The sequence below is a fragment of the Trachurus japonicus genome, chromosome 16 (assembly GCF_045865225.1).
Source record: "Trachurus japonicus isolate A0001 chromosome 16, Traja_1.0".
NCBI lineage: Eukaryota > Metazoa > Chordata > Actinopteri > Carangiformes > Carangidae > Trachurus > Trachurus japonicus.
Window position 1 is genome coordinate 15,625,391 of NC_140922.1, and position 18,160 is coordinate 15,643,550.

Genomic DNA, 18,160 nt, shown 5'->3' on the forward strand with positions numbered 1-18,160 from the left:
CCATATTAGGTCGATTATCACGACATTGACCATAACAAAAAAACAAAACAAAAAATCTGATTTGAATTTATTCACTAACGTAAAACATTGTGCTATTTTTTTTCCCTGAAACGTAGACCAATGCTCACTCTTGCCTACAAGCTATGAACCTGGGCCATAAAGATTTACAGCCTCAAAAGGTGGGAAAACTCTATTAAAAATAAAAACGGTGCTCAAATTTAGATGGGTATACATTCCTCTGCTTCTGTGGTCTCTCCTATAGGAATGTAAAACAAACAAAAAAGCCCAAAGACGCACGATCTGAAAGTTTCAAACTATTTACATTGATACTAATCTTAACCTCCTCTGTCACCGGACACCTACACACGACTGAGGCTTTTAGTGTCACGAAGGCGTAAAGCTAAACAATGTGTACCGTAAACTGTTTTTAGCTCTGCTTTCTGCGTAGGAGTCAAAACACGAGCCCACCTGTGGAGGTGTTTTGCACAGAGTGTAGAAACAGACATAGTGAAGACTGGTTTATTTTCCTATTTATTTTCACTCTTGGACAAACAAAATGATCTACTTCGAGCTGTGAGTGTTTAACCCTATAGGTTTTATTTTTTTATGTCTAAAGTCAGATGTGAACAAAAATAGGAGGAAAAAAACGAATAAAGGTTATTTATTCCAGCCTATCTGCCGATGTAAACTCCTCTCCGGCACTGAGCTGTGTTTTCTCCTCGGGCTTCCTGGCCTGTGGTGCCTATTTGGCCAGACTGCAACTTTCAACTTGACCTTGGCCTCCAGCCGCGTCCAACCGGTATGAGGAAGAGTGCAGCCAAATGTGGCATGCTTTTGATATTTTCTGGATGGCTTGTGTTTACATTGACACGCCACAGCGCCAAATGTGAGGAGAATAAAACATATTGACAGTGTTATGATACGAATTTTGAATATTTCTACAAGAGATGTGTATTTATTGTTACCTAAATCCGCCTACATGCGTAACCATTGTGTGGAAAAACATTTAACAACACTGTAGCACATTTTGAGTGAAAAGGCTTAAAAAATGTGAAATATTAAGCTATACATTGAAATATTTTTTAATATAAGTATCTTGATCCTGTTTTTGCTTTTGATGTAAAGATGTGCCTAAATTTAATGGCACGCGTAATTACGCATCGATGTCAAAAAAAAAACAAATACATCTCTCACTTAGTTTATTTTTCTCACGCCATCTTATTTATCATACAAGTCGTCATGTGCTCTGCGCTGGTTGCACTGTGATAGAGAGGGTTGTCTTCACTTCACAGCCTCACTGCTCTAGATTCAGATTATCACTTTAGAGGGGAGAAAAAAATCCCTGTGGGGCGTGTTTGTATTTTTTTTCTTTTTTTTTTTAAAGCCGTGGATATGCTGATGTTCTGCTACATCTTCACAAACGCACAGTTTGATCTGCATTATCTGATGTCTAGACGTTTATCATCTCCTTTGCATATCACGTGTTTGGCCCTGGCCAATAACCTCGCGATCTTTATGTACTCAGGCGTGTGGGTATCGTTACTCTGCCCGAGTCCCTGTCTGCTCAGTCGAGGGGATTTTGAAAAAGAGTTGGTCGTCTCGATGTAGGGCATGCTATGACCGCTTCATTACTCCTCCACTCGCACTGGATTGACCCGGTGATGTTTCTCTACGACAACGGCTTGGATGAAAGAAGCAAGAACATGGAAGGGTTCACTGGAGGTAATTTTGCTGCAAACCAGTGCAGGAATTTGTTAGCGCATCCAACCTCGCTGGCTCCCAGCACCACCTACACTGCGAGTGAGGTGCCAGTCTCTGGCATGGGGGAGCCTGGCAAACAATGTAGCCCCTGTTCTGCCACTCAGAGCTCGCCCAATGCGTCTTTGCCCTATGGATATTTTGGCAGCAGTTATTACCCATGTCGGATGTCCCACGGCAGCGTGAAGGCTTGCGCTCAGCCCTCTGGCTATGGCGATAAATACATGGACTCGTCGGTGTCCGGTGAAGAGTTCTCGACCAGGGCGAAAGAATTTGCTTTTTATCAGGGCTATTCATCGGCTCCCTACCAACCCAGCTACTTGGATGTCCCTGTCGTACCTGCGCTCAGCGCTCCATCTGAGCCAAGACACGAGCCTCTGTTGCCCATGGAGCCCTACCAGCCATGGGCCATCACCAATGGTTGGAGTGGTCAAGTTTACTGCAGCAAGGAGCAGCCCCAGTCAAATCCTCTGTGGAAATCCTCGTTACAAGGTATTTTTGATTCTTTTATTAACACACAAATATACATTGTTTATGTAAACGTCTATTTAAACTTGGAAAAAATGTATGCATTGAAGGTAAAATAGATATTTCCCACTGCGCAATTCACCAAAAAGTGTAAAAATACAAATAAGAAAATTAGTTTTTGGAACAACAAAAAAAAAAAATATTTTTTTTCCTGATGCAATCGAGCAGATTGAATTGTGACACTGCATTTTTTTTGTCCCTCCTCCACAGACTCTATATCTGGTGGAGACAGCTCTATCCGCCGTGGGCGAAAGAAGCGTGTGCCATACACCAAGGTGCAGCTCAAAGAACTAGAGAGGGAGTACGCCACCAATAAATTCATCACCAAGGACAAAAGGAGAAGGATATCGGCGCAGACGAACCTGACAGAGAGACAAGTGACAATCTGGTTTCAGAACAGGCGCGTAAAGGAGAAGAAAGTCGTGAATAAATTCAAGAGCTCCAGTTAGCTCTGCGTGGAGACACTGAAAAAACACGGAGGGTGAAAGGCGTGGATATGGATGCGCTTTCATCCCAAAAAACTGTGCTATAATTTATTACATTATGAACGGGTTCTTTGTCGCCAGAGCGGCTGTGTTTTTGACCTGCACATTTCCTTCCTCACGTTTTAATTGGAACCAGTCGATGCGGCCTGTTGACAGACGATCGGAAATGGCTTGCAACATGTTGACCAAGGCGAGTCTGCGAGGGATGTATGATCCTCCTTAAAAAAAAAAAGAAAAGAAAAAAGAAAATCCACCAGACGATAAGACTTGGTGCTTTGAGGGCCTGAAGTCACGCGCTTTTTATTTCCACTTAATCAATACAGAAGTTCAAGCTTCAGTTCCAGCTTCTCTCCTCTGACAGTGAAGCAGCTGGGAAACAAAAACGAGGTGGAATAAAGTGTCACCTTCAGTCTGTGGTCAGGACAGTGCAAACCGACAGAGCCGAGCAAATGGGCTAATAATGAAATAACCAATAATGAATATGGAAAATCATATTTTCCGCGTTCATCCAGCACTTTTTGGTGTTTACATATTATTTTTTCTATATAAACGGTTTAGAAAAAAAGAAAACGCACTATAAGGCCACAAGTTTGCCTTTAGTAATTCAGTCACTTCATCTCACCTGTTCAGTTGATCTATTGATCCGCCAGTAGCTGATGAAACGTGATCAAACGTGACGCAGTCTGGGCGTTTCAGTAGTTGGCCCACACTTTGTCCACACGTCTTTCTTTCTAAACACAAGTTTTTTTTTATTTTTTATTTGTTTGTTTTTAACTCAGAACAACTCCTATGCAACTTCTGCCTGTCAGTCAGGACAAGTACTGAACCAGTGGGCATATTTAAACTGTAAATACTATCTGACTGCAACTATCTATTCTCCCTTTTTTGACTGCAATAGCCGAAGTTTTTGACAATAAATGTTTGAGAGACGCATTGTGATGTTGTCATTTTCATTCATCTGTCTCGGTCCAAAAGTAAACGCGGGGGTTTTGATCGGCGAATAGCAGGCGTTACCGGTGTTTCATCTCCTCTCATCCACTAAGGCCAGCAGCCAGCAGCCAGCAGCCAGCAGCCAGCAGGCCTGCAGCTCAGAGCCTAAACCACTGACAGTTTATGTCGCCATCTAGTGGCCAAGTCCCGTCAGCACAGCTCCTGTCCATTTAACTGCAGTCATCTGATGCTCTATGTTCATCTCTACCTTCACAGGACAGTGCGTGTGCATGCGTGTGTATGAAATAGGCCCACCTGTCACTTCACTACCTGACGCAGGTTTACCCGTTTACTTGTTATCAATCAAATGTGTCATCAACTTTTAAGCAATTAATGAAGATCTCAAAACCTCAAGCCATTTCTCCACTAATAACAGTGTTTTGTAGTTGTAATATTAGATTGTATTCTCGATATATTAAATGGTACTAGCTATAGCAAAAAAATTATAGGAATACTGGCGAAATAATCTAGATTTGTATAGCTACATTTCTAAATTTTAGCACTTAAAGGAAAAGTCCGTAATATCGTCATCATTATTAACATTAGGCCTTTTGTCTTAAGCCTGTTCACCTCATACAGGCTATTTTAGTTACAGGTAACCGATTTGAGCAAATTCTTAATTTTAGATCATTTTAACACAAACACCGCCATGATTAGTTTCTTTAAAATGAGAGTGAATATGATCGATTGACTGGTCTATTTTTCATTTTTCATCAGCGCTTCATTTACTACTACTACTACTTGAAATGTCAAAGTGAAAGTCAGCGCGAACAAACAAAATCCTCGTTCTCATCCGTTCATCTGTTTGTTTTTTTAATGCGCTTTGAAATTTCGTTTCTAAACTGTCTGCAAAAAAAATGACAAACTTAATTTACAATTCATGGCATTTCAATCAATAGCTGTATTCAAAATAAGAAATAAAAATAGATTATGAGAGGCTGTTTGGGGATCTTTCGTTATAGTAGGAGGAGCATTTCGAGATTTAGTGTTTAAGAATAATTGGCCGCTGCGCCCTTTTCTGTTTCGTACAAAAACTTCAAATTAAAACAAAAACAACAAACTGCAATAAAATAACAAACAACCCCTTTGCCAATAATAATATGGATTCAGCTGTGACTGCTCCACTCAGTTGGAGAGGTGTTGGTCTGTACCTTGCTGAGATGGAGTCAGGGACCTTCCTCTGTGCAGATGTGCTGTCCCCTCCTGTTGTTGTGTGTCGCTGCTCCCCCTAACAGCTGCACATGTTAATGCAGCTGAGTCCAGGGTGTCCCGCGTGCTGCAGGCCTGAAGTGTGCCACCGCATGAGTCACTAACACAAAGACGATGATAATAACAGAAACTCACTCAGAGTCGGCGTATAACAGCACAAGAGAAAATTTAGTCTGCGCTGAATTCAACTTTCACACAGGAAACTGGAGCCAATCAAATACACAGAGAAACAAAAACGTAAAAAAAAAAAAAAAAAAGAAGTATGAAGAAAATGAAACATACTTAAAAACTTATATCGACACGTGTATGAATAATTGGTTGTGTAATGCTGAATATCTGCTGCACTCCTGCATCTTTCTTTTTGTTGTCCGTGTGTGTTTTAGTGTTTTGTGGTGGATGTGCCGTTGCACGTTGCACAATGAACTTCAGACAAGAGCGTTTACGTTTGATAATCAATAACTTGAGGTTGAAACTGTGTCCACGAGGTGAATATCTCCACAAACACACAAAGAAATAAGGCGCTCTCTCTGACAGCACAACGTTTTAAGGTTTGGAAGCTGTTGTGTTTTAGTTTCAGCTGTAAAAGCTTCACCCCCTCCTTCCCCCTGCATCCGGACAAGCCCCCCACCACCCAGGTGCTGCAGATGCCATGTATATAGATTTTGTTCATCGTTATCAATTCTCATATTTCACTTTAAATGATTTGAATCTGTGCGTAGCAGCAGCTCAGTTGCTCCTGTTTGTTCCTTTAGAAACCACTAACTGATGCTAAACTAACTGTCCATGACCACTAAAGACATTTTGTGAATAGTTCTCCAACTCATCCTGATTTTAAATTTATGTTTTCATGTATTTTTTCATGCTAAACTCCCGTTTGCTTGCCGTTAGAAAAAAAGAAGAAGCTTGGATCAGTTTTCATGAGGCTTCATCTTTTATTCAGACCCATTTTCCACATCATGATGCATTTCCTAAAAGTGAAAAGATTTAAAGATGTTCAGCCCTTTGGTTTCCTGCTCAGTAGTTTTCTTTGGAGGCTCCAGCCCCGTCATCCAAATATAAACACCAAAACTCACTACACAGGTTGGAAACCTGCTGTCACCGTCTCACTGATTTACAGCTGCTTTAATCCAAGTACAAGCTGAATTTACTGATGCTCACAAACATTAGAATAAATTAGGGCCACGCACCCAGAAAAAGGAGAAAAAAAATTCGCTTCAAAAACGCTTCAGTTATCTGTCATTTTACTGCGCACATCCTACAATAATAAACTGTGCAGGCGACACATTTTAGCAAAAAATATGAATGGAGTGAAGTGAGGATCCAGGAAAAGCAGGAGGCGCGTGTAGATTTTCAGGCAGTTAAACCGAACCACATTCCTGCTTGAGTGTCGACAGAAAATTCAGAGAAACCAAGAAAACTGCTTTGATTTTTGAAAATCATCCGTCAGCTGCGCCCTCACACACACACACACACACACACACACACACACACACACACACACACACACACACACACACACACACACACACACACACACACATAGCGCCAGGCCACGCTCCATCTTACACGTATTTTTAGACTTCCAGCTTTTCCCATTTTATGCTACACTGAATAAATGTCATACATTTATTCTTCAGAGATCTTGCACTGCAGATTTTTTTTTATTTCCTCTTCCCAACTTTATTGCAGCTGAACCTTTTTAAAGGCGACTCACGAACGAGCAGCAGCAGCCAGCCTTGACTTCCATCAAAGAAATGTCAAAAATAAAAGAAAATGAAACACATACACACACAAATCTTTTATATTTGGTTTAAATGAACCTTTTTTATTCACAGTACCGAACATATATTTAAAACGCTCATTGTTTTATGCATTTCTTTATTTGTATACGTTTGCAATTTCGCACACAAAGACCAAAGTGCATCTACGAGAAAGAGAAATTACATTTTTATTGAAATGTATCGCTCATTTGTTTTCCTCACAACCGGCTGGAGGTCAAGGTTTACCAGCTTCTCTTCACTAGTGTAAAGTCTCTTAGATAAAAACAGTTTTTAAAATCCTTTGTATTGTCTTCATACATGTATTTATTTTGGGTGCAGCCTTATTTGAAAGCCGTGCTGCAGGACGTATAGGGAGAGGAGGAAAGGGGTTTAATGGGACAAACTGCATGAGCCACTTCCTGCAGCCTCGGGCCTCAAAGCTGACGATGCCTCTGAGCGGCTGATTATGGCACCTAAGAATATAAAAACAAAACCATGAATTGTCGTCAAATGTATTATATAAGACGATTTGAATCACCAAATAAATAACAACCTCATACAATAATCGCCTAACACACACAGGGAGAGACAGACACACACACACACAGACACACACACACCACTGAATGAAGCTCAATCAGTTCAAGTCAAACAGCAAAACCACCTGGTCAGAATGAAATACTACACACTCTCTCCTAATGCTTCCCTGCACATGACAAATTCACATGTCTTTGATGTATGAAAAGTGAATTTGGACTAAATTCTGAAATTGGCTGCATAACAGGATTAGTGATATGTGACACATGTGCCCACTTACTCAGCAGCTGATGACAAATGAAAATGGATTGGACTGTGGGAAATAGCCCGTGTCCAACGGTTTATATTGGGCGTTGCAAAGAGAGAACAGGCGATGTAAAGACTGGACACCCCCCCCTCCCCCTCCTCCTCTCCTTCTCTCCTTCTCTCCCTCCATCCCTCCTTCTCTCTCTTCCTCGGCAAATACAATTATTATTCATAGCCTATAAACAACAATTTGCATGTTTGCATTAAACGTGAAACGCATGCTTTATCCCGACTGCCTATATATATCAGCTGATTACCTCCACGTGAACTTCATCCGAGCTGCTTGCGCACATCTCCCGCTTCTTATCCCTGCATTTTATTTTTTGCGCAAGATGAATCCTCCCATGTGGTGACTCTTTGGACACAAAATGTACAGTTTTTTTTTTTTTTTGATGGCTCACTGTGATTTACACACGTGGTGAACAAACACACAGATGCTTAAAAATAGACGCTTTTACTTTTACGCACCCACGCAAACATAACCGTGCAGGGATGATGCAAACAGACAACAGGTTTGTTTTGGTTTCTGTAACAGAATCGCTGCTTTAATGCTCATGAAAACGTTGCTCTAAAAACAGATCCATAGCAACCACTGGAGAACAAACTAGGCCTGCCTGGACAAGCTATTGTCTTTTTGTGCCCCCCCTCCCCTCGCGCCAAACTGGACTTATGCCTGGCAAAAGTGCAACATGACTCACATTGCTCCACCACTTGTCGGCCAGATTAGTCTATAAATAGCCAGAGGAGATGTATTAGATTCACATACAGTCTGCGAATCCATACTTGCCATTGACTCGATGATCAAAAGATTCAAAATAGAAATTTAGTCAATACAAGAGTAGCTTCTATGATAGTGGACCCTTGTGTGACAGGCCCAGATCGCCCTGTCATGATACCAGATATTGTTGCATTTGATTCTTAGTTGTGAGCCTAAAAGTTGCCTTTGTGTGCACAGCCTTTACGCACACAAAGACTATGCATACACGGTCTTCATCTTTAAAAGCATTCAGTCGCAGAGGTTAAGGTGAGGGTTAAGGTGAGGGTTAGATTTACAAAGCAACTTTAAGCTGAAAAAAGTGGCAGGTTAAGCATCTTAGCGTGAAATGGGATGTAATCCTCTGTTTTTTTCTACCTTGTAATATGGTCATTTAACGACAATAGTCCACAGACAGTTATAAGTAGCCCCAATCAATGGCAGAGGAAGAACCCGCGTTTAAGATATTCAGCTCCCTGAAAATGGGCTAAATTGGGTCCATGCAAAATTCCCTCTCAGTATTTTTCCTTCCCCATACAGCCAAAGGTCTTCTTTATAAACTCATTGACTCATATAGCCTACACGTTGACGCGTAGGCTATCTGTCATTTTGTGCCAGTGGTCACATGGCTTTGGCCCTCAGGAATGGATAGAGATGGATCCCCACGTCAGCTTGTAAGTCTAAGGATTTCTGCTCCAGCAGTCTGCCTCAAAGTGACTGGAGCGCAGCGCCGCGGAGGAACTATGCGAGGATTATTGTAGGACGTTTCCAACAGCAGAATATGGATTTTGATGAGCGGATCACTGGCTCTAATATGTATTTACCAAGCTGCACTTACTACGTCTCCGGAGCAGACTTCTCGGGTCTCCCTCATTATTTAACCCAAAGTCAGTCTTCTTGCCCCATGACATACTCCTACCAGTCCTCAGCCCTGCCACAGGTCCCGTCCGTGAGAGATGTGGCTTTCAGAGACTATGGCATTGATACTTCCAGTAAATGGCACCACAGCAGGGGGAGCCTATCGCACTGCTACACAGAGGACATCATGCACAGGGACGGATGGACCAGCCCGACCTCCCGGGGGGGAGAGATCCTGGTGAAAGGCGGCGGCTCCGGCGGCGCCAGCAGCCACTCCAGCTCAGCAGCCAACCCCACGACGCCCGGCTTCTATGGCAGCGTGGGCAGGAACGGCGTCCTGCCGCAGGCTTTCGACCAGTTCTTCGACACCGCGTACGGGAGCGCGGAGAGCAGCACGACGCCGACAGCACAAGCCGCAGACGCGGACAGACACGCGGCCAGAGCGAGCCCCGCTCCCCCGGCTCCCCCGGGCTCGGACACGGCGGAGAGCTGCAGCCCCAAGTCGTCCTCCGGCCACAGCGAGGAGAAACAGAGCAAAAGCAGCAGTGAGTAGCCCTGCTTAATGCAAGAAGGAGAAAAATCTAACGCGTTGCTCTTAAAGCTTTTTATATGCTGTTTTATAAGCACGTTAGGTTTATGGAGGGCCTGCAGATTTACCCTATAACAAAACTATGTTATAAACGACAAGATCACGTGCTTGGGATTGAAATTGGCCGTGAAGACTTTGGTGTTAAGCTTGTCTTTCCAACATTTCAAGCAAGATCTCCACTTTTTCCTCCGTTTGTGTGTTTAAATCGCCTCGTTTAATTAGCCTGTAAAACTTCATTTCTATGCTAAATGTACTTTCCCCCCCACATAGAACCAAAAATAACACTCCAAACATTTCAGATAAATCTCTCATATTTACGTGCATGCTGCTCAGAATAGATGCTCACCATATTTATGTTTAACATGTGTGTATTTTTGGATTTACAATTTGTTTTATTCTGTGGTGACTGAAGTGGCCGCTGTGGCATTTTAATCTGACTTTGGAGCAGACTTTCCTATAAAGATAAATATTTACCAAATCGCCGGATTTACGAGGATTTAATCCAACAACTGCTTTTTTTGTTGCTCTGTGTAGCTTCACCAACAGTAACATCATCTGGTTTTTACTCTCAGTGGAAGCAAAGACAGACAATAAATAAAGCATATCACGTACATGATGGTCCTGAGTGTTTGGCTTCTTGCCCACAGCCTCGCTCTTAAAAAGCAGCCAGTATGGTTTTATACAGTTTTCACAACTTCCGACGTGCAACTGTTCATGAGCCCAACATGTTCCACTATCAAGTCCAGTCTTTGTTTACAAATGCTGCTGCTGCTGCTGCTGCTGCTGCAGGCCTGAGAGGAAGGAAACACTTGAACTCCAAAGCTCACAGATACAGAGCACCGCTCCATGCTCCATATAGCCACAGATATACACTTCATTTCACGTTTGTCTTGTATGATATCACATGCAGTGACCTTTACCTGTTTTTTTTTGTTTTTTTTAATTATTATTATTATTGTGTTCCCAGGTGGCCAGAGGACGCGCAAGAAGAGGTGTCCGTACTCCAAATATCAGATCAGGGAACTGGAGAGGGAGTTCTTTTTCAGCGTTTACATCAACAAGGAGAAGCGTCTGCAGCTCTCGCGGATGCTCAACCTGACAGACCGCCAGGTCAAAATCTGGTTTCAGAACAGGAGGATGAAGGAGAAGAAACTGAACAGAGACCGTTTACAGTACTACACCACAAACCCCCTGCTATAAAAACAACAACAAAAAAAAACTCAACAAAGACTTGTCATTGGCGCACAGCCATGCACCCTCTCATCTGTACACATCTGCAGCATTACCTGGACAAGATGGCGACGTTTTTTAATGTATCAGACTTCATAAAGAATTCTACTATTTATACACTATTTTGTCATTAAACACCCTGACTCTATTATTATTATTATTATTATTAATTTTATTATTATTACTTCATAGGTCTATTATTCACCTTGCTCGACCAAATAACAATTTTCCAAAAATTTCAAATGCCGTGGTTGCGTGTTTGTTGCGCTTACACGAGGAAAAACAGCTGTGTTTTAATTCCCTCCATGTTACCCAACAACACACGCATCTTCTGAATATAATCTAATGTCTTTCCCCCTAAAATGAAACTTTATTTCCGCAAATACACACACGCACATGGAATTGTGTTTTCTAAACCAAATCACCCCCCTCTCTCTCCTTTAAATGAAACTTATTTTCACAATTTTATACACACGCACAAGCACACGAAACCTCTCACGGCCACAAATCTTCACATTAAACCACTGTTCGTGTTTCATTCTTTCTCGTAATCTTTTAACTTTATTGTCCAAATACACCAAGCCGCCCCCCTCCCCGATTAACTGGAAACTGTTTTGTGTGTGTGATGGAATTAGTCAAAGACCTCCATAGCTGACATCGCTGGCGATGATCATCAAGCTTCTCCAAGAATAACTAGTTTATGTTACATAGTTATAGTACAAGATGAGTTATAATCTGATACCAACTCACCGATTTCACGCATTTTAAGTCTGATATTCAACATCTGCGCTTGACCCTCAGCACCAGCGCTCTGTTGAGCTCTTGGCCGTAAAGTTGGATTAAACCTCCAACTTCATCCAGGGGGCAAACCGCTGATAAAAGACCAGACCCTCCCCAAATGAAACATAATCCCATATTTTCTTTTATATGCCAGCACGTGCATCGTATCAGATGCATGATATGTAGCTCGGATGCTTTTGTCTTTTCTTTTTTATTATTCCCCACCATGACTGGAAACATGATCCGCTGCGGCTATTATTTGATATCTATTTCAAAGGGTTAGTTTCATTGTTGTACGACGTGGAAAGGTTTATTTTATTTTATTTTATTTTTTACTTTTTATTTTTTATCTTACCTGTCTGATAGGTCTTCCTGACACACTGGTTTTAAAGACCATACCGTTTTTTCTACTAAAACCATCCAGGTGGTGGCACTGGAATAAATGAAAAGATGAAAACCTCCACAACACACATCAGATCTATAGCTGCCATCATTTATTTATTCTCAGGATTGGTTTAACCTTAAGAGCACATGAGACATGGCTTTTGATACTATGAAATGTAGGTCATGTGGAAATTAACCTGAAAAAGATGGTAAAAAAAAAAATGAACCAGGCGAAACAAAGAAGATGGGTACAAATTTTGGTTGAGGTGGTTTTATGTTCGCCACAAGGCCCCTGAAAACAACTTAAATGGCCTGCCATAAGCTAATAAGGGCCCTGATGCCTTCCTTATACCGTGCATCCTGTGAGGCTCCCAGGAATTCCGCTTTGATTGCTGCACATCCTCCCAGTTGCTCCAGTAACTTGGCCATAAAACGCGGATTCGTCTGGAGCATTTGGAGTGTAGTGCAATAAAGCGTCTGAGACCAAGGTTATTAACTGTGACTAAGGGGCTGAAAAACAACGGCTGGGAGCATTGAAAGCTTGTGTTCACGGACCTTTCCGGCGTCATTTGTTGCAGCATCTTACCGTGGTAGGAATCTTCTGCGTTTTTTGTGTGTGTTTTGCGTTTGCAGCGTGCATGGGGCCTGCTGTCCTTCGCCCACTGGGTGGCGCTCCTCAGATCAATGTCATTGCCGTGAATTGAGATATAAAAGAAGTTTGTCTCAACTCCACTAAAACATGTCACCAACCCCATGGATTTCATTGTTTAAGGTAGGCACGGAAATATTGTCATGCGTTTTATGGCTCCAAGCGGGGGTTCTTATAGTGCGATTTAAGGACTTATGTCTATTTTTCTACTTTATCCCACTTCATCTCCATCTGAAAGCTACTGGAGTGAAGGCGCTATGTGAGATGTTATGATGTAATGGAATCATTACTGTATAAAACAAAAAAAAAAATGCTGGAAGTAAATAGTGCAAGAAAAGCTGTTTGTCTCTTGAACGTCAAATCTAATGTAGATCCTCAGGTTGCAGTTCAACAGAAGTTATGGGCCTGGAGTGACTAATGCACACGAAGATATAAGAACACAAGGGCCTATATCCCAGGCATTTAGTGGCTCACTAACTTTTATAATCTCCATACTGTTTCAAATGTATCGTGGGCTGTTGGCCATGCGTCATTTTACAAACATTAAGTTGGATTTATGTTCTTTACATGTAACGTGGACGGTGTAAACCTCAAAATGAGAAACTTTGAAATGTTTCATACACACGACATCAGTTGTCAACTTTTTCTACAGCTCGTTGCATCCGTGTATGTGCGCGTGCGTTTCATTTCTGACTGCATTTTGTGCCATTTGGACACACAACACTAAGTCTGAATGGGGCTCTCTATTCGTTTTTCTAACGTTTCGAAAAAAAATAGTAATTGTAAGAATTAAAAAAAAGGAAAAGTTTTATGGGAATAATAAAAGAAGTCCAGGTCACCCACTGCGAGCACAGACACATCACAGGAGACAATCCAATAGGGTTAATGAATATTATCATTCATTGCAGCCAGACTGCTGGACGTTTGACGCCATAAAAATGGCTGTAGGCTACATAAACTGTAGCTCTGATTTCTAGACTTATTGGCTCCAGATTCATAGGAAAATGCAGTTAGCTGATGTTGTATTTCAGGGTAAACCTATCTTTGGAGACATTATAGGCTGACCTAAATCTGCAGACCTGTGTTATAAACCCCCTGACCCATTGACGGCCTTTTAAGGAGGCATAGCTTGCTGTTTTCTTTTCCTTTTTTTCCCCCCCATTTTTTTTTTTTTTTTAAATAATATTTTAAATATTGCAGTGGTCAATGCGGGTGAATGTTTTTCGCTTACTGGCTGTTTATTGATATTATGAAAAGCAAACTTAATTTATCTTGAGTTGCACGAGAAACATATATCACTTACATTTATCTAGTTTATTCTAAATTAAGAATAAATTCCATCGTGTAACATTAAATGTTATCACTTTGGTTTTCGAACTTGTTACGCAAGAAATTTTTGATTGATTGATTTTCATTTCGTTTTCTGACCACGTAGTTATTAGTTTTTCTATTTTCCCCATGACCTCCCGCTCACACTCGTAGGTCCGTTGTGTCAAAGTTAATACAAATGATAAAGCCAATAGAGAAAAAAGTAAAACGTTTTAATATATAGCCTATATATTTAAAATAAAAAAATATATATACATAAACTTAAAAATGCACCTCGGTGTTTTATTTATGCATATACAGGGGATGGTAGCAGGTATTGATTGGAGATTGAATATAAGTAGAATTTGAAAGTATTGAAGGTTTTGTGTGTCCATGCATTGTGTGTGTGTGTGTGTGTGTGTGTGTGTGTGTGTGTGTGTAGATGCGTGAAACTCATCCAAATCCCCAGTGGTTCTTTAAAGGAGATAAAAGCAAGTTTAACAAGTTGTAATATAATCTATTCTGTAGCGAGCTGCATTTTTACAGTGTCCTGTCAGTATTTGGTGATCATGAGAAAAAAACGTGAAGCACCACAGCATCGTTCAGCTGTGGCGTTTACTTCACTGTCCCTATATACTCAAATCAGCCTTTTGCTGGAAATAAAAAGAAATAGGAGGACTGGACGCAGTCATTGCATTTGCACCCGCAGCATTCACAGCTCAGTCACATTAGCTGCAATGTAATGTGACTTTGCAGTGGTCTCTACCAGCAGTGGGTCGAGGGGAGACGGTGCGTTCACGGCCACTGGTCAGTCCACGAGGAGTTTAAAATACACACACACCACACGCACACGCTCACACTCATTCACAATAATAACAACCAAAGCAGCACAGAAAAGACCATGGACCTTTTGGATCTCTGATGCACCCCGAGCTACTCAGAGGCTTCTCCAGATCCCTTCATTTTTACAGTGCTGTAAAAGTGGCCATAAAGCTATGTATTGTTCATAATTGTTAGGGACAGCTTTCAACAGCTGAGTTGTCAGACAGGGGCTGATGTTAATTTACATACGCAGCCCCGGGCTCATATAGGTGGTGATCGAGGCTCACAATCCGAGATTCAGAGGAGATTTAAAGATTTTACTTTAAACCCCTTCTAATGCACCATTTTCCCTCAACACAGTTTTCTCTTTACTTAGCCTAAAACAAAATATATGACACAGTGGAGCAGCCTGGTCGGACTGGGAGGAGTCTGTAGTCGCCTGGTGTTTTAATTGGCTGCAGGCTACAGTGAGAAGCGTGAGTATCAGTAATTATTCAGCAATGTTTTGCACAAGAAATGTCAGCCAGAAAGGGCTATCTTCATCCTCCGTCAAATTATACCACAACGATGACATGCCCCAACAACCAGGCTGGAAATTCATTTTTCGTGGACTCCTTAATCAACGTGAGAACCGACGGTGGTTCATATTACCAGAGTAACGGCGTGTATTTGCCACCGGCGCCGGAATATTCTTATGGACTCTCCGGTGGCTCCTGTTTCCCGGGGATCGGTAAGCGCAACGAGCCAAGCACCCAGAGCGTGATCCCTTCTTCTGCTCCGTATGTTCAAGGGATGGAAACGTGGCTGGAAACGTCGAGATCCTGCCGGGTGGATCAGCCCAGCGGCCAGCACATGGCTCAGTGTTCCTTCTCGCCGAGTATAAAAGAGGAGGGCGCATATTGCCTTTATGAGTCAGACAAATGTCCTAAAGGAGCGACAGTGGATGACATTTCCTACTCCACTGCATCATGCCCGGTGACCGGCAGCACCGTGCCAGTCCCCGGCTACTTCCGCCTGTCCCAGACGTACACGACCTCCAGGCTGTACCATGATGTCCAGCCAAACATGAATCACTTTACCCTGCAGCGACCTGCCCGCTTGGACAGCCAGTCCTCCTCCCAGCCACAGCCGCCGCTGCCGGCTGCCTCGGCGGAGCCCGAGCGGAGGGAGAGCCACGAGGAGGCGCCTCTCCCTGCGCCCTGCGCCCCGGCCAGAGACGAGGACAGCCGCCTCTCCTCGGAAAGCTCATCCTCCCCCGAGCCCGCCGAGACGTGCAGTGCGGAATGTCCAGAAAAGCCCGTCAAAGGTGAAGAGTCGATATACATTGCAAAAAAAACCAAACAAAATTGAAAAATAAATAGCATAAAGGGGCATGCACATGACATTTTAAAGCGTCCATTTTTCTTTTTTCTTTTTTTTTTTCTTTTACACCAATGAATTCTAACCACAAAGGAATGAACATAGGTATGAGTGCTGGTTTTCTACCACAGGATTGATATTTAGGTCAACAGCCAGCCACTCACAGGTGTGTGGTAATCGGTTATTTACAGGTTTATCAGGCATGAGGTGAAATTGAACGTGACTTAACCAATCAGAGCCGAGGATCAGAGCTATTGTGTTTTAGTAGCTCTTGTTCTAGATTACACACTGGCTGCTATAGCTGTGCCATAATGCAGCGCTATTAATACAGGCCTGATTGATTTGTTTTAACAGTATGAAGTTTTACAAGTGCAAGGCATGCACATTATCCCCGTGCTTTTAAATGGGCTATCATCAGGGTTTCATTATTATAACATTTAAAGCAACAGCAAAGGCCAAACCAGTCTAGTTCATGTGTCCTGTCCAAGACTGTGATTTCTTTTTGTCCTCTCATCAAAGACACAGGCCTTTGCTGTATTTTCAGCAGGCTGTGTTTTATGTCTTAATAAAGGTGCAGCTGGCTACGAGGCTGCTTCTGTGGTTTAAGGCTGAGTAACAGTAGCAGATAGGCGAGCAGTGTCCTTAAAAAAAAGAAAGAAAAACGCTGAATTGCACCGCTTTCTGGTCGTGCGTAAAACCATAAAAGTAGAAATCAAATAGCACAAAGAAATCAGTCGTGAGGTGGGTTTTACAGTGTGGCTGTGTGGTAGGATTTATCATTTATCCACCTAACACACAGCTTTAGATAGTGAGCGCGTCCATACCAGTGTTGTATGAACTGGACAAAGGTTAAATTTGGATTATTTTGAATTTTAATTTCTTTGATATTATCCCTGCAGGTACAATGGATTTGTCACACCTGTTGCCTTAATGCCTCTAACGTGTAAATGTCTCGCTCTCATTGTAGATGGCAAAATGGAAAGTACGGCTAATTGGCTCACAGCTAAGAGTGGCCGAAAGAAGCGCTGCCCCTACACCAAGCACCAGACTCTGGAGCTGGAGAAGGAGTTTCTCTTCAACATGTACTTGACTAGGGAGCGTCGCCTGGAGATCAGCCGCAGTGTGCACCTCACTGACAGGCAAGTCAAAATCTGGTTCCAAAACAGGAGGATGAAACTGAAAAAAATGAGCCGGGAGAATAGGATCCGAGAGCTCTCCAGCAACTTCAGTTTCTCATGAGACTGTCTGCGTCTCTGGCGCCCTCCTCCATCCATGGCAAGGGCGCCTGTGCAGAGCCCCCCCCCCTCCCCTCCCCTCCCTCTCCCCAACACCCACCCAACTGTGAGAATGTCCATGGAAAATAGGACCCTACTGCTAACTTATTGATTGTTGTTCTTCTTTCGGGGGGAAAATGTTATTTTCACGTCTGTTTTAAAAAAAAAAAATTGTTGTCGTGGATATGTATTTATAAATGGCTACATTTGTAACGTTGATCCATTGTGTTGAAAAATGTTCAGGATGTGACCACAATGTTTCAGAGCTTCAGGCTTGTACATATTGTATATTCAACCTGAGTGAACCATTGGAATTTGCATGCTGGACTAACCCTTGGGATACTTGTGTTACAGTTACATGTAGGCCTTTATGTGACAGCTAAAAGAACCCAAGAGGTTTGATGAATATTTGCACATTTTTGCTGGTCAAATTAATAAAACCATCCCTGCAACTGTAGACTTCTTATTTCATTCAGAGAGACAGACGGTATAGGATTTGCGCGCGGTTTAAATCTCACAACTGGCACAGGTACAGCGCGTGGTGATAATACCTTCGTGTTTTGGAGCGGGTGCGCTTTGT

General features: G+C 42.4%; 3 protein-coding genes across 3 annotated transcripts; all 3 read left to right on the forward strand.

Annotated features, from left to right (window-relative positions):
• The first annotated feature begins 1,390 nt into the window (after positions 1-1,390).
• hoxa13b (homeobox A13b) lies at positions 1,391-3,704 on the forward strand. The gene is made up of 2 exons (XM_085801989.1): positions 1,391-2,250; positions 2,497-3,704. Exons 1-2 carry the CDS (start codon positions 1,617-1,619, stop codon positions 2,733-2,735), a joined length of 873 nt encoding a protein of 290 aa, XP_085658115.1. The 5' UTR covers positions 1,391-1,616; the 3' UTR covers positions 2,736-3,704.
• A 5,231-nt stretch (positions 3,705-8,935) lies between these two features.
• hoxa11b (homeobox A11b) lies at positions 8,936-11,138 on the forward strand. Its single transcript, XM_085801990.1, has 2 exons — positions 8,936-9,730; positions 10,742-11,138. The coding sequence occupies exons 1-2, from the start codon at positions 9,109-9,111 to the stop codon at positions 10,972-10,974; spliced, it is 855 nt and encodes a 284-aa protein (XP_085658116.1). The 5' UTR covers positions 8,936-9,108; the 3' UTR covers positions 10,975-11,138.
• A 4,086-nt stretch (positions 11,139-15,224) lies between these two features.
• hoxa10b (homeobox A10b) lies at positions 15,225-17,601 on the forward strand. The gene is made up of 2 exons (XM_085801991.1): positions 15,225-16,253; positions 17,274-17,601. The coding sequence occupies exons 1-2, from the start codon at positions 15,464-15,466 to the stop codon at positions 17,543-17,545; spliced, it is 1,062 nt and encodes a 353-aa protein (XP_085658117.1). The 5' UTR covers positions 15,225-15,463; the 3' UTR covers positions 17,546-17,601.
• The last annotated feature ends 559 nt before the right edge of the window (positions 17,602-18,160 follow it).